The 17,062-nt window shown below is 40.9% G+C and overlaps 1 protein-coding gene across 1 annotated transcript in view; it reads right to left on the bottom strand.

Annotated features, from left to right (window-relative positions):
- LOC120222811 (chondroitin sulfate proteoglycan 4-like) overlaps positions 1–17,062 on the bottom strand; it is a 65,149-nt gene that overhangs the window by 32,963 nt on the left and 15,124 nt on the right. The window contains 3 exon segments of the mRNA XM_039220802.1: positions 6,753–6,929; positions 11,477–11,947; positions 13,372–16,938. Of these exon segments, the coding sequence (XP_039076733.1) occupies positions 6,753–6,929; positions 11,477–11,947; positions 13,372–16,938 (4,215 nt within the window).

Genomic DNA, 17,062 nt, shown 5'->3' with positions numbered 1-17,062 from the left:
CTTGGGCCTCAAAACCTAGAAGGACAGAATTACCATATACTGGAATGAGGAGATCTGCAGGTAGAGTGAATTTGGGAAGTAAGATCAGGAGTTTAGTTGTGAACATGTTGAATTGAAAATATATATTTAGACATCGAATCACGTTGGATGGAATGAGGCTGTCTTGAGTTTCTATAATCACCCAGTCACATGGTATTTCACTAACACTAAAAATGGGTGGCATTATCGCTAACTAAATTTTCACATTTCTATCTGTATTTATAAATGTCTTCCCTATAGAAACACTATGCATATTTTCAACCTTATGTCATTCTTTGCTCCCTAACTGGAGCCTTATCATCGGCTATGCTTGTTACCCACTTCTTTAAAAATTCAATCCTAAGGGATTTAAAAGATATCTCTCAGGTCTAAGGGGCTGTTTTCCTTAGTAGCATAGGGAGTTGATGAAATGTCTTAATTCATTCCCACTCATGTTCTAATAACTATTTAAACAGAATTTGAGAAAGGAATATCAGAAAATATGATTCTTACATTTTCATATGAGGCATGATATGCCATTTCAGCTCTTTAATCTTAGGAACATTTCTTAATTTCCCTGTGCTTTAATTGCCTCATTAGCAAGCTAGGAATGATAGAATCATTATGTATAATGAGTGATTTGAGTTATGTAAAGTGCTTAGAACAAGCTTCACCTGGCACATAGTAAGAATTCAATATATATTAGCTTTATGTTATCCATCTTCTTCGTCAGAGTTGGTTCTGAAGACAGAATAAGGTGTTGTTTTTTTTTAACATTACTTAAAAGTTATTGGCACTATCATGATTACCATCACTGGAGCCCTTCTATAACATGTACTTCAGGTTTTCTTTAATTCCACAGCGTCTCTCCATAATTTGGGGTGCATAGCTCATGTTTCATGATTGTATTGTCCATGGATGCTCTTATATCTTGGCTTTTGGAATATGCCCACTGAGGATTTTTTCAGCTCTAAACTCTAAGGACATCAGTTTTTTAATTGCTATCAGGAATGCTAATCATCCTAATGTTCAAATGATAAAGTTCTCGTCTTCTGTTAATCATGGAAAGGCTACAGTGTCTATAAAATATACAATTGGGCTATTTAACAAAATTCCAAGGCCACCAATTCTACTTTTTCACTTTTGGCATTTTAAAATCCATCCATGTGTCTTATTCTCCTTTCTTTAGGAACATAAGCTGATTTGGAAATGCACTGCCATTCTCTTCCTGTGACTCGTAGATACTCATTTTTTCCAGCATGGTGCATACAAAACCTGGATGAAGCATGTTTTCCATGGTGGCTACTCTCCTGTGCAATTCTGCTTCGGCCCCCTCTTGCCTCTGAAATATACCAACTTTCAAAACAAGTGGAAACCTGTCACTCAAAGCAAGAGCTGCTAACTTCAGGTCTTCATTTCCACTCAAAACAAATTTAGTTCAATCTACAGCCCCACTGCTCTGGGTCAGGCTTGATTTAGTGCCTAGTCATCGGTAAAACAGTCATATTTAAAAACAAAAATGTAACACATTTTTGGAGTACATTTTTTAAAATTCACCTTTAAATTAAACAGAAGGCAGTGGAATTTAGAAACCTAATTACAATCCAGTATAATCCTAATTATGATCCTAATATTTTAAAACCCAGACCTTTGTTTTGAGCTTCATGTGATGGATATGAAATGTTTATAAAGTTACTATCCCACTATCTGACCCTTCTAGGCCTTCAGTCAAAATCTCAGGGTTTGCTGCCTTAATTCTTCCACTGTCCCAAGCTCTCAAAGCTTTTTTTTTCTTTTTTTTTTTTTTTTTTTGTAATGACAAGTACTTATCAGAAACAAGCAAGTGGTTCTATTTTGGGTATAAAAGACAACAACAAAACCAAATGTACAGTATTGAAAGCCAAAGTTGAAAACCAGGAAAATGAAGCCCCCTTGTGGACATGGATACATTTGATCAGGTATACACAAAAATTACTGGTCATACTTGAATACAAAAATACTCAGTAGAATATATTTCATCATAAAATGCAAAGGATTCACCTGGGTTGGTCTAACTCCACATCCTAACTCCAGTGTGCCATGACAGAAATGATTTCCTGCACCACTGAATGGAAGTCCAACTAGCCACAAGTTCTATGGTTTAATGAAATGTTGTTTAAAGTACTTCAGGAGAAAGAAGTATACTTGGAATGTTAGGACAGAATGGTTAACATTCAGATTTCTGTCTCTGAACTCTCCAGAGTCTGAGATGCTATCAGTGAGGATCTCCCCGATGTCCCCACTTCCTTCTCCCACGTAGACCGCAGATAATCCTTCTTGCCACTTTTCCAAGCTCAGATGACTAGTAAGGAAAGTAAGTGGTCATGTGGTAATCTGAAGGTCTCGAGAAGATTCTGTTTGAAGAGTCAAAGACAGCATAGAATCTCAAGACTATGATGGCTAATATTATGTGTCCAATTGACAAGGTCACGGAGTGCCCAGATATTTGGTTAAATGTTATTCTGGGTGTTTCTATGAGAATGTTTTTTGATGAGATTGACATTTACATCAATTGACTGAGTAGAGCAGATAACGCTCTCTCACATAGGTGAGCCTCATACAATCCGTTGAAGGTCCAAGCAGAATAAAAAGACTGATCCTCCTGGGAGTAAAGAGAATTCTTCTCTGCCTGATTGCCTTCGAATTGGGACATTGGTTTTTCTTGATGACCTTCATATGGGAACAATACCATTGGCTCTCCTCGGTCTCCAGCTTGATGACTCACCGTACAGATCTTGGAACTTGCCCACCTCCATAATCATGTAAGCCAATTCCTTATAATAAATATATAATAATATAATTCCCTATAATATATGTATCTATTATATATGTATATATTATGCATATATATTATGTATATATATAATTTCTTATAATAAATATACATATATAATATATGTATCTTTATATACACACACACACACACACACGCACACATACCAACCCACAACTCAATTGTGGTTTTGCTGTCAAGGAAGATGAGGCTCAGAGAAATTTTGCTTAAGTTGAGCAAGTTATGAACCTTGAACTCTGTTCTCCTAACTTTAATCCAGAAATTTCAAGGCAGAGAATGAGATTCAAATTGGACAAATAAATGAAGAAATTCAGAAAGAGCCAGTGTCAAATGACCACATCCATTGAAACTGGGAAGTTGCACCTTTCCTGGACTGGACTCAGGCTATCTAGGGAAGAAGGTAAGAAGAAAGGAAATGGTCCTCGCCCCCAGCTACTCTTCCTTTTTTCTTGAAAGAAACCCTCTGGTATTGAGGATGGGGAGAAATGGTCTGGGCAAACAGCCTGAGCAAGCTCAAGGTTCATGGCAGAGACTGTATTTCCCAAATTTAAAGGGAAGACAGAGAAAAACTCTAGTGGACACATTTCTCCTCTCACAATTTAATGTTCTGAACATCTTAAATGGACAGGAATATTTCAGTGTAATAAAGCTATCACTAAGTTGATGGTACATCTTATAACAGACGGCAGAACTGCAAGCCAAACCCATGAAAAGGCTTCAATTCCTTTTCATAAGGAAGCTAGCAGGTCACTACTTTATTCCTTGGTCTTCCTGTCCTCAGCCAACTCCAGCTCGTCTCCCATATCTGTCTGGATGTAGACCACTCCCCTGGATCTTCCTCATCCTGCAGTTGCAAAACTGCAGAATGCCCACACAGCAAAATGCCCAAATCCTCTGACGAGGTTCCTGGGTAAACACTTTTGTGTCAATACAACTGCTGCAGACCTACCCCGTAAAGTCTGCTTTGGTAGAAGCAAGAGGCACAACAGCTTCGGGGCTTTCTTCTTACTCATAAAGATAGCCTTGATCACATGGATGCACTGAGAGAACTTGAGACAGTCATGGGTAGCGGGCAAAGCGGTAGAGCATGATGGTGAGATAGTCAGACTTTCCACACCTTCCCTTGGTGCCGCTCTGGGCCTCAGTGCCCCCATTAGAATGAGGACATTCATAACAGCAGTTGCTTCGTATGGTTGTGAAAATGATACCACTTTTGGAAGATGTCTGGTACTGTACTCCATAAGCACACAACAAATGTAAGCTTTTATAACTGTGCTTAATCATCATCGACACCCATGATCCCTCACTCTAGCCGACAACCTACTTCTCAGATCGCTTTGCTGAGAACAAATTCAGTAGATACTAATACAACAAGAATCTGTGCAGACAGAGGTAGACTTACAAATGTGACCAGCTAGAACGTTTCCCAGGCTGTTTGAACAACGACTGTGAAGTAAACTCAAAATTAAGTAACAAGATCCAAGGGCATAAACACCGTTAGTCTTTAACTTAAAATGTAGAGGCTGAATAATGAGCCAAACTGTAAAATAAGATCACTAAAAAGTCTATTCCTAGATCCAACTATTTCAGGCAAATAAAAACAGATTTTAAAAAACCCCAGGGGCACCTGGGTAGCTCAGTCGGTTAAGCGTCCAACTTAAGCTCAGGTCATGATCTCATGGGGTTCGTGGGTTCGAGCCCCACATCAGGTTCTGTGCTGACAGTTCAGAGCCTGAAGTCTGTTTCAGATTCTGTGTCTCCTTCTCTCTCTGCCCCTCCCCCACTCATGTTCTGTCTCTCTCTGTCTCAAAAATAAACTTAAAATTTTTTTAAAATAAATAAATAAATTTTTAAAAAACCAGAATGTTTACTGGTTTAATAAAGTAAAGTAAAATGTTCTAGTTAGATTAGCCCCTGGTGAGCTCTACTAATGTCTACCTCTTCCGCATCTCTTTTGACTACAGCTTCCTTTGGAGTTCTAAAGTATCTAGTATTTTTTTTTTAATGTTTATTTATTTTTGAGAGAGAGAGAATGACAGAGACAGAGAGAGAGAGAGAGAGAGATACAAATCTGAAGTAGGCTCCAGACTCTGAGCTGTCCGCACAGAACCCAATGCAGGGCTCAAACCCACAAACCATGAGATCATGACCTGCACCAAAGTCAGATGCTTAACCGACTGAGTCACCCAGGAACCCCTAAAGTATCTATTATTAACTACTCTCACAAGTGGTATAAACAAAGCTGAAATAGTCAAATACGTATTTTGGAAGATTTGTCTCAGACGAATTTCAAAGTGAATACCCTCAGATTCCCATATCTGGGCATATCTGATGAATGAATCCCCAGGGGCTTCAAGATGCGAAGGGCTGAGGATTCTTCCAGAAATGCAGCTGTACCAAAGAAAGAAAAAGCTGCAACAAAAGCCCAGTCTCTGAAATGTGGGTCAGTGTTGGGGAAATTGACAGTTTATATTTTCATTTACTCATCCCTTCAACAAATATTTCTTGTTTACAGGTGTTAGTCATTGCTGGAGAGCATGAAAAGAGACATGAACAAGCCATCAGGTTCCCATGCTGTTACTCTGTCCTTAGTCTGTCATTCAGCTGTCATGCAATTTCCTCATCCGTCCAGTGAGGAAAAGGGTAGCACATCTCAGTGAGCTGTAAACTCTTAGAGTGTTACCTGGCACATAATAATGGCTAACAATTAATTTTTGAGCCCTTACTACTACAATAGCTGTAATTATTCTCCAAGTCAGACTAGCAAATTCATGCCCAAGTTTTTAGAAGGAGGGACAGTAAGAACCAGTGATTTAAGACCAAGAAAATCTGCTGAATGAAAGTTTTGGGATACTTGAGTGTAAACTGGCACAAAAGGGTTCACTAGCATTGACATCGGTAGTGCTGGGGTGCCAGGAAATGGTGCCCTAAGAGCCAGAAGGACTTCTATGCATCCAACCCTTTGTATGGCCAATAGAAGCCACAACGGCACACATGGCTTCAGGTTTCAGATCAGGAGAGGAGCCAAGTGGTGGACACCATGTGACAGCCAAAACATGTTTATCTTCAAAAGCACCCCAGAGGATTCTCAGAAAAAGTGAAGAGCAATGGAAGCTCCCAGAAATAGCAAAATACTGTCACATGACTGTACAGTGTGTGTGTGTGTGTGTGTGTGCTTTAATTCTAATACTGGTACAGCCTTGGAGTTTTTCAGTAATAATCACTACCATTTATTGGGTCCTGACCACATGCCAGGTACTATGGGAGAGTTTTACATCATTTTATCATTTACTCCTCCCAACTCTGCCTCCATTTCCCACCACCTCGATAAGAGCAAAATGAAGGGCTAAATAATTTGTCATACATTTAATTCTAGGGAGTTGATTCTCACCTTCCCACCCTAACTAGAAAAGGCTATGCCTTGGGGAATACAGTGAGAATGACACCCAGTCAAGAAATGCAATATGACAGTATTTCATTGATATTCATCGTCTCTCAACAGTTTATCCAACAGGATGTCCTGGTAACAGCTAAAATTTATTTAAAACCAGTAGGAATATGTTAATTATATATACACTGTCATATGTCTTACTATTTTTTAAAATGTTTATTTATTTTTGAGACAGACACAGAGACAGAGTGTGAGTGAGGAGGGGCAGAGAGAGAGGGAGACACAGAATCCAAAGCAAGCTCCAGGCTCTGAGCTGTCAGCAAAGAGCCTGATGTGGGACTCGAACCTACAAACCATGAGATCATCACTTGAGCCAGAGTTGGTCACTTAACCAACTGAGGCACCCAGGTGCCCCATCATACACCTTATTATTTAACATTAGAAATAATACAAAAGAGGATCAAATTGGTAGTGCTAATATTACTATGATAAAAAGCACGGAGCACTTACCTGAAGGATTTTATTGGCTGTTATTATTGGAGCTTCATCATTTACTGATTCCACAGTTACAAAAAGAGTTTGGGGCAAACTCTGTTTTCCAAGCTCTGAGATATTTGCAAAGATGGTGAAATTATCAAGAAGCTCCTCACTATCATCATGCACATAGTAAATCAATTCATTTTCCACCTATAACCATCAATGAAAAAATCACCAATTTACTGAAATGTGATTTAAAAACAGGAACAAATTGCTATAATCCTAATTTTTATGTCTCTCTGAAACAAAGAAGCATGTGTTCATCCTGTGAAGTTTGATTCCTATAATCAGAGTGGAAATTTGGACGGATGGGATAGTTTTTATGAGGTGATGCCACATCCTAGAAGTAAGTTTAAGGAGGAATGGAGTGATGCAGCAACATGGGGTAGTAAAGAGAATTCTAGACTAGTAATCAGGACGCCTGAGTTCAAAGGCTGTTTCTCCCAACAAAATGTGTTGTGGGTAAGTGATATAATTCAGCTGCTCTTCCAATGGAATGACACCCATTAAAATTCAGACTCTACTTGCTTATTTACAGTGTTTAATGTTTGAAGTGGTGGAATACTTTGTCAGACAATTCAGAATGTTGGGTTCAGGCTCCGAAGCTTCTATCCACTTGTTTGGTCATCTGTTGCTTGGAGACCTCTGGACGAGGGCAACTATTAAGTTTCCCCAAACTTATCTTTCCTGAACTAAGAATGCGTTATTCCTTTAACTGTGCTTCATATGAGAGACTACATGCTACCTCCTAATCCTGTTCCTCCTCCAGAACACAATCCTTTTTGATGCATCTCTTAAGAGACACTACCCATAACTAGCTACCATACATCTCCTGTGGACAGAAGATAATGAAATACATCAAAACCGAATTTTCTATCAAGGCAGATTTCCCTTACTGTAATAACACAAACGAAAACATTTACCTGTGTCCCTGTTAGGGTTCATCTTTCTAATTTTCATTCTGAAATGGTCATCAAATGAATTAATGTTCGCTCTTGGATTTGTAATAACCACAAATTTGATCAGAATGCCTTTCATGTCTTTAGTGCTCTGATAGAAAATACTGAGGAGCACAGGATCATAATTAGAGACAAGAAAGTCTTAAAGCTAGAAGGGAACTTAGCTTCAGTGAGTCTGTGACCCTAACATACAAAGGCAGAGAACTTCCAAAGCCCAGCAGGAGTAGCTGAACTTCTGAAAAAGTCTCTGAGGTTGTGATTGTTTTGATAAAATACTGCCAAAGAATTTGACAGTTCAACTTTGGCTGTTCCTATGGTGCACTTCCTGTGAGCAAATACTTTTGATCTCTTAGAGGTGTTTCTGATGAGTTGAAAAGTTCGTGAAGAGTCTCAAGGGAAAATTCTGGCCACTTGTACATAGGTGCTATGAGAATTTCTTTGGAGTTCTGTGAGCAGAAGAATTCCAGAACATGGGTCTGACTACAAGTTCTGAAACATGCTGGTTTAAGCTATTTGCAAGTAAACACGGAAGATGGCATTAATCAGAATGTGAGAGAATTTGTACCTAACATGCTTTAGGAACATAGCATTTAAATATAATACAGTATCTTTCCAGGAGAAATACATTACTTCTTCAATGGAGTGGTACTTCCCCAAATTACGTGCCATTAATCTAAAGGCAAAGAGAAGATTTGGTGGGGATATGTCTATTCCTAGATGTCTAACACTAGAAAAATATCAGTTCACCTGAAATTAAAAGATATAACAAACTTACAGAAAAACTTAAAAGGTTGAAAAGTATTCAGTCTCCTGTCATCAGACATGTTTGGAGCATACTGTGTCATGCCTCTGATCACTTCCCTCTCCCTCCTTGCTCCCCATGTCACTCAGGGTTAAAGAAGTAGAAGGCCCTCCCATGCTTGACCTCCCTAACCTCATCTACAGTTCTCCCTCCAAGCATGCAGTCCAGTTGCACTAAACCCTTTCCTGCTCTCCACACAGCTGTTCACCTGATTTTTCCTCTTCCTGAATGTTCTTCTTTCATGTCTACCCAGCTCACTCATCCATCACCTCCAGGTGTCTGCTCAGATGCTGCCTTCTCAATGGGGCCTCCCATGACCATTGACACTGAATACACACACACACACACACACACACACACACACACACACCACTGAAGGCTCCAACATTTCCCAGCCCTCTTTCCTCATTTATTTTTCTCCACAGCACTGATCTTCACTCAACACATCATTTATTTCACTTACATGTTTCATCTATTGTCTCATTCTGCCTCCTTTCCTCCACCAGTAGAAAATGTCCACCAGGGCACGGATTATTGCTGGATTTGTTTACCACTGTATCCCCAGTACCTAGAACTTGCATGCCTGACACATAATAGATATTCAGAAACAATATGCTGAATGAATGAAGGGCAAACATGGCCAGGGGCTCCTCCTCCAAGCTACTAAACACTATAGCCACTAGTTGTTAGGGATTAGTGCCCCTTTACACGAAAACAGTGATGTCTCAAAACCTGGGGAGACCTTAGAGTCATATAGGAAGAGAAAATGCGAAGGGGTCATCTGGAAAAGCAGGGAAACATGGTCTTGACTGTGAGCAAGGCTACACAATAACATAGACACTCCAGGGAACATGCATACTTGTCATACAGATTTCAACCAACCATTTTAAAGACACACTTCTTACAAAGTGCATTCAATAATGAATTGGCCATGACAGGACCAACGTTTAGTGCTCTCTCTCTCTCTCTCACCTAGAGTACACAAGGTGAACAATTTAAATTCAACTTGCACCAGAGCAAGCGGTCATCTCGGATGGTTTGTTCAGCCATTGAGAAGGAAGCCATGATGAAGAGAGGTCTATAGGGAGTCACTAAAGGATCACTTTCCCTGGGGCTCCAGTAGAGAAGCACTGATTTCTGAGGTCACTTTCAGCAGTCAGGATTTTGTTTCTCCCCATGGCTCCCTAATACCTTCTGGTTCAGTCTAACTCTCTCAACATAAAATTCAAGACCCTCCCCAGTCTGTCCCCAGTTCTCTCTGTCACTCCTGAGCCCATCCACAAGTTTTGTGGGCTTTTTCCCAGCCTCCAGAACCAATTCACTTTACTGCCTTCGTATCCTTGGCTATGCTGTTGCCTTTGCTCATGCTGTTTTTTAAGAATGTTTTCTCCTCTGTCATCTCTCTGCTCTTTCTCTCTTTCCTCAAGTCTTGCTTAAATGTTATTCCCTCTGTAAAGCCTTCCCTGTTCTCTTCAATTAGAGTCAGATGCAACAAATCTGAACTTCCTTAGCACCACTGTGAGAGAATGCTCTGTGAAGCACCTTATATTAAAGCTTGTGTGCCTGGCCCCCTGCACAGCATCTCCTGAGAGCAAGGAATATGGTTCCTTATCATGGCAAGCTTGCATAGCAACTTGAATAGAAGAAGGGTTTAGTAAATCGATTCAGGTCCATTGACAAGATGAAATCCTGAGAGGTAAAAATAAAGCAGCCCGCATGGGTTTACAGCTAACTGGACAAAGATACCCAGAGATGCCAGGTGGTTGTTAATGGTCTCTAACCCGAAGAGTGCGTATTCCTAGGATCTTATAGAGGAAATGGCGACAAGCTACTTTTCAATACTTAGAAAGTCATGGAAATCAGTCTTTTATTTATGATAAGAAAGCCAGGTCTCACAATAATACCAATCTAGCCCAAAGCAAAGAAACCTGATAGTAGCCCAGAGTTAATTGGTTACTTTACATTGAACACTAGATTGGAAGTTGTACCCAGCTTGTATTGCATTGTGGGGGCCATGTTGCCACTGATAGCACTGTGCTCACATAGGGCATGGTACCGAGCATGCACTCTATCAGCACCTGTTGATTGAATAATGAAATGATAAATGAGTAAATCCACTAGTGACAAAGGCATGTCTACGTTAAATATCTAGGTGTGACACTTTGAGTGGGGCAGTGACAGTGTGGCGCTCTTCTAGTGTTAGGTAGCCAGGATAATCCAGGGGCTAAAAACCCATGACATGGGAGCAAAGTGGGAGAGCCTAGAGATGTTTAACCCAAAGATGATAAAACTCAAGAGAACTTGATCACTTTTTCTTTCAAATATTTAAAGAGTTTTTATGAAAGGAGATATGACTTGTGCTGTGAGCTATCAGAGCCAGGACTTTGGAGAAGTGTCTAAGTGGCAGTCTTCAGATCAGCATAAAGAACTTTCTAACAATTGAAGTGTTTTTAAACTGGAAGTGTGCGGGGCACCCGGGTGGCTCAGTCGGTTAGGCGCCTGACTTCGGCTCAGGTCACGATCTCACAGTTCATGGGTTCGAGCCCCGCATCAGGCTCTGTGCTGACAGCTAGCTCAGAGCCTGGAGCTTGCTTCAGATTCTGTATCTCCCTCTCTGACCCTCTCCTGCTCACGTTCTCTCTCTTTCTGTCTCTCTCAGAAATAAATAAAACATTAAAAAAATTATTAAAAAAAAATAAACTGGAAGTGCCCATTGCAGGAAGAAGTGAGTTCTCCATCAATGAATGGATTTAAGTAATGGCTGGATGACCTCTTTATGGGGTTGCCAAGGACAGGGCTTCTACTATCTGTTAGGAGGTTAAACTAGACCCTCTTTCAAGTTTCATCACTCCTGAAAGTCCTTTAATCCAAATAAAAAACAGTATTTTTTTTTCTCTTATCCCATATACCCAAATGTATTAGCTGAGAGCTCTTACCTGTTTCCTGGTAAACTTCGTTAGCTTCATTCTTGGAAAATTAGAATTTTCAACATAACCGTGATGTGGTGGTTTGAGCAGAACAAATTGACAGTCAACTCCCTCAAAGTACTTGTTTGGAATTTGGAGATAGTCTTTCAGAAGTGCTTTGGAACCACCTTCCTGGACTGTGAGATTTTGTACCTCCAGAGGAATCCGCTTAGGGACGATATCCACCAAGATTTCAATTCCATTCACAGCTTGGGAACCGCTCACCACATCCAGTAAAAAACTGTCCTGTTGTTGGTCAGGAGTTTTCTGCACATAATGGATATTACCATCATCAATATCCTGTTGTGTAAAAATCAGAGGGGACTTTTCATCTGCACCCAAGCTGCCTCTCTCCGGTAAAGATTTTCGGAGGTATCCATGCATTGGCGGAATTCTGACGATGAACACTGCCTCTGAAGGAATATCTTCTTCATGCAAAGCCTTGAGTTTTTATACACAACACATAAACACAAAAAGAAAAACACATCAATACTCGTAAGAGTCAAGACCCCTTGATGAATCAGTTGTTCCCTATTAATGTCTACAAATGGTTTAAGTTACAATCAGGGTTAATACGCAGCTTAAACCTAGGTCTGGTTCGGGTGACCATGTCAATATTTGCTTTTAGCCATGGTTGCAAAGAAAAGCAATGGTCAACAACATTTGAATGCTACTAATGCATTAACAAAGCATCATTCTCAGCAGGAAGACACCCTGGACTCAGAAAGTTGTCATGAAAGAAATAAAATGGTAGAAGGAGAAGGAATAAAAAGATGGTTGAAGAAGCAGAGGCTGAATCACAAAAATTGCAAGACTTTAGAGGAAAGTTTACTTTTCTCTCCTATGTTAACTAGCTCAGCATTTTCAATATATATTTAATTTATTGATTCAGCAAAATCTATCTCAAACTGTCATTGTTAAGTGATTGAGAGTCACTAAACTACACATGCCCCCTGGTGGTGAAACACACACTCTCCAAGATCCTAAAAAAGAACTGAGGAAAGCTGTTGAGCCCCATATCCGGTAGTCAAACTCATTTAGTAAATTGCTTCTGATTTGTGTTCATTTCTTCTTGATGTTATTGGCTGCATTTAGCAAACCAAGTAACTCCTTTGCAGTCCTGAGGGTAGATTCAGGATAGCCTGTATTTGTGGCCAGTTGTCACAAATCACAGTTTGCACACTCTGTACAGGATTACCCTAAAAAGAACATTCTTTTCTGAGTGTGATCAGCTTTGCCTGCTGGAAGTTTCTAAGCAGGAGCCCCAGGAGACCATATTGCTTCTGGGGTGAGGTCTCACCCCAGACATTCCACAAGTCTAGGCCAATTTTATCCATCAATTTCAGGAAACTAAATGTGACCACATAAGGAAATGAAGTGTGTAATATAGGATCCTCTGCTGTTCTAGGATCTGCTAGATCGTCTGCTGTTTTTATGTTTAAGTTGCTCTAAATTCTTATACCCTGCTTCATCACATTATGAATGTAATTCAGATGAAATGAAATATTGGTAGTGTTTTTATAAAATGAGAAAAATAAAGATCTCTTAATTAACTACGATACACACATCACCTCCTCATCCCCAGTGCATCCTCCCGTAAGCATACACACATACTTGTGTGCTGGTGTGCACTAAGCTTTAATGTAAGACTTAGTGTAAGACTTAGTATCACTTATATTCCATTTCCAACTATAGGAAAATCAGTAGTGTCAAAATCCTTAAACCTTCCAGCCTTTCTTTTCAATGGTATTTACATTTTTTAAAAAGTCATTCTGAATACCAGGGGGAAAATGAACACAAAAATAGCTCTTAGAAGCAAACATATTACTCTTGGAAAGAATGCTTGCTAAAAAACATCTACCTACCTCGAGTCTTCCTCTACTCAGTTTTACTGGTTTTCCTTCTTCAACAACAAGGGTCTTGAGCAGAATTTGGTTGCCATGTTCGTGGTTTTTTGAGTACACTCGCACACAGATGCCCACTTCTACAATTATCTCTTGAACTTTCACTGTCAGGTTGAACATATCAGAATCGCCACTGCCGTCATGCCTATAAATCACGTGTCCTTGCTTCAAGTCATGCTGGGAAAATGCAAGGGACACTGAGTGGTTGACCAGCATTCTGCCGTGCTTTGGGGGCTGTACCATGTGGAATTCGATCTCGTGGTCCGTTCTGACATCTTGGTTTGTGGTGACACTGAGGTTAGCTGTTGTGAGGCTGCTGTCCTCTCCTCTCTGTACAAGCAGCCCTGTGTTGTTGGCTATCTGGATGTAAGGGTCTGATGCGCTGACCTCGAGAAGGAAGGATGTGTAGTGGACCCCATCCGTAACGAACAGTACAAAGCGAGCAGAGTCTGCACCCCGATGCCTGAAGAGCACCTGTCCTTCCTGTAGGTCATCTTGCCTGAACTGGTATAGTTTCTGAGAGAGATCACTGGCTCTCACCAAGTCCCCATTTGGGATGCCTCGGCGAGTATAGAGCAACTGCCCATCATCAAAATCTGAGTCGGGGTCATGGTAACAGAGATCTGCCAGGGTCAGCAGGCGCTGGCCATTTCTCACAACATGAAAGACCCTATCTACCACACGCACTGGCTTCTCATCATTCTTTAACCTTACAGAAATGGTAACTTTGATTTCCGTGGATAAATGCTCTGTGTCAAGATCCCTGACCACTCCGTCTTGGCCTGGTACTATGGCGGAGGCCACAAGGAGGAATTCATCATGCTGGGTCTCAGAATCATCGTGGACATACATCAGCCGCTCACCCACTAGGTCTTGATCAGTGAATGCGGTGATATTGTCATGACTTCCCAGAGGATCTGACAAGCTAATCAGTTTCAGCTTCCCGTGTTGAGGACTCTGGGTGATTTTATATTGGAAGGTCTGATTGTCCAATGTTTGAGCAAATAATTCTGATTTTGTAATTAATTTGCCTTCTCCTTCTTTTACAAATAACTCTCTGTTAGTCACAATAATGCGTGTCTTATCTGCTTCAAAGTTTATTCTGAAAGTATAATCTTTTGATTCTATGTGTTTTGCAACAATCAAGAACCTAAAGGTATCTTGTGTGTCTTCCCTGGGCCTCTCCTGTGGCTCATAACTTATCTTAGAGTTAGCAATGTTTTGTTGGCTGAAGACTGAGTTTGTTTTTAGAACTTTATTGCCAAGTAGCAATTTTCCTTTCTTGGGCGGGGTCAGTAACTTAAAATGCATTTCCCTCTGAGCTACATCCACACCCTCTGTCACAGCCTGCAAATGATCAGAATTCAATACTTGTCTGTTTATTTTACTGACCTTAAGAGGAACATTTTTCAGAAGTGTAAACTTTAGCCACTGTACGGTAATGGGAAACATTAGCTCTTCGCTGACTTTTCCTTCTACGTTAACTTTAAATTTAAAGTGATCTGTAACATTTTCTAGCTGTAACTCTTGAAATGTACTATGGTACCGCACCTGACCCCGATCAATGGAACGCTGAGAAAAGGTACTAACTTGTTTCCATTCGCCACTTGATCCCTGCCGCTGAATTTGGCCAAATTGGGGTGACTGAGTGATAGCATAGCGGGTCTCCATCTCATGGGGTCCACCATTAACCTCCACTGACAAGTTACTCTGTGTAATCAGAACCGTGCCACCCTGCTGGACAACTATACCGGTTCTAACGGCCACTTCAAAGTCCCAAGGAACAGCCATGACCCGTAACACTACTGTATTGCTAACCAGCTCTCCATCACTTGCTCTCAAAAGGATCCGGGAATTCCGAGGACCTCTGTGCACGTAGAAAATGCTGCCATCTCTTAAATCACCATACGTAAAACCATGAATTGCTTTCCCAGGATCATTGGTGTTTTCTAAAAATCCAACATCTGAATTAAAGTTGCCAAGAACGGAGAAACTAAGACTCAAGGAATCTGTGTCAGGGTCTAACACGTGTATTATATTTGGAGTCAGTTGTTTCCTAGAATGCTCAAACAGGAACAGCAAGTTTCCTTCGGGGAGCTTAAGGTGTGGGGGGTCATTTACTGGAATGACAGTAATGTTAAACACATATGGAACATGGCCCTGCAGATAAAATGGCATTTCCCGCTTGCTGCTGGAAGAGACTGAAAATGTGAAAACATCCCTAGGTTCTTCCGAACCATCATGGACGTACCAAACTTTCCCTTGCCCCAAATCTAACATAGTGAAAGCTTTCTCCATTTCCTGCACAGGGGAAACATCCAACTGAAGGAACCCATGAAGGGGCATTTTCTCTACTTTAAATAGAATTTGAGAATGATGGATACCCAAATCTTCAGATTCCACATCCACTTTCAGATGCCTTTGTTCCAGTAAGGCTCGCCCACCTTCTTGGACCTCCAAGTTACTCAGACTCAAGAAAGAGCTACTCGCATCTTGAAAAACAGGCTTGCCTGCCTCAGCATCGGTGGTGGAAAGGGGAACCTCTGACTGAAGTAGGTTTTCCATTGTTGTTATAAAAGGATTTTCATTATCACTACTCCTCGTTTTACACCCTGCAGATGTATCTTTGGAAACAAGTGCATCCTTCAATGCTCTCTTTTCTGAGTTGGCTTCCAAGCCTCTTAAGCATCCTTTCAAAGAGATTCCTCGAGCTGATTTCCTAGGCACAGAGGCAAATCCTAACTTCCTAACTTCTTCTCCCTTGCGGACATCAAGACCTCCCAGAAAGAGGGGGCCTTCAGATACAAATGGCTTGCTTTGCAAAGGCAGCAATGTTCTTACCCTTTGCTCATCCACCATCAGGTTGAGATACCTTCCAGTGAACTTAAGTCGAATAACGTGCCACTTGTTGTCACTAACTAAGCTAAAGGAAGAGAGCTGGGTGGTGCTTTTGCTCCTTCCTACATGAGCTCTCAATAGACCATTAACGATTTCCAAAGCAACAAAATGTCCTTCTCTACCCGACTGAAATAAAAGCAAGGCTTGTTGCGTTCCAGTCTGCAAAGCAAATTCCAACAGCCCCTCCCCATGCACCCTCCATTCCGGGAAGGTGACATAGGATCTGGAGCTAAAGAAATTGATGGCTTCATCCACTCCTGCAAAAAATTCATCATTGCATCCTAGTGACACTTCGTAAACCTTCTTAAAGCCAGGGTAAGATCTAAGGGATGCAAGGATCTCCTTCTGGTTAAACAGCACATCCTCCATACATCCACGGAAATTGGGGAGCTCTCTATCCAGGTAAGGGACATCAAGTCCACCGTGGCCTGCTACGTAGATTCCATGTTGAAAGTGCAAATTGCGCGCCCCATCAGGGATCTGGCCCATCGTCTCATATTGTTTGTCAATAACCATAGAGATATTGTTTTTCACATAGTACAGTTCCACTAAATGCCAAACCAGGTCATCCATTCGAAGTTTTTGCTCAGCAAGGAGCACTTTTTCATGTGCACCCAAATTCACCCTCACCTGAAAGAGAAAGAATCATAATTAGTCAATCTCATTGTGTTTTACTGAGAAAACAGGGCCATTCATAAAGAGAGAGAGAGAGAGAGAAGGAGGCAGAGCAACTGGGACTTGAAACTGCTTTCCA

Source organism: Hyaena hyaena, unplaced genomic scaffold (assembly GCF_003009895.1).
Source record: "Hyaena hyaena isolate Hyena2069 unplaced genomic scaffold, ASM300989v1 scaffold_908, whole genome shotgun sequence".
Classification (NCBI taxonomy): domain Eukaryota; kingdom Metazoa; phylum Chordata; class Mammalia; order Carnivora; family Hyaenidae; genus Hyaena; species Hyaena hyaena.
This window is presented reverse-complemented; position numbering and strand designations above follow the sequence as displayed.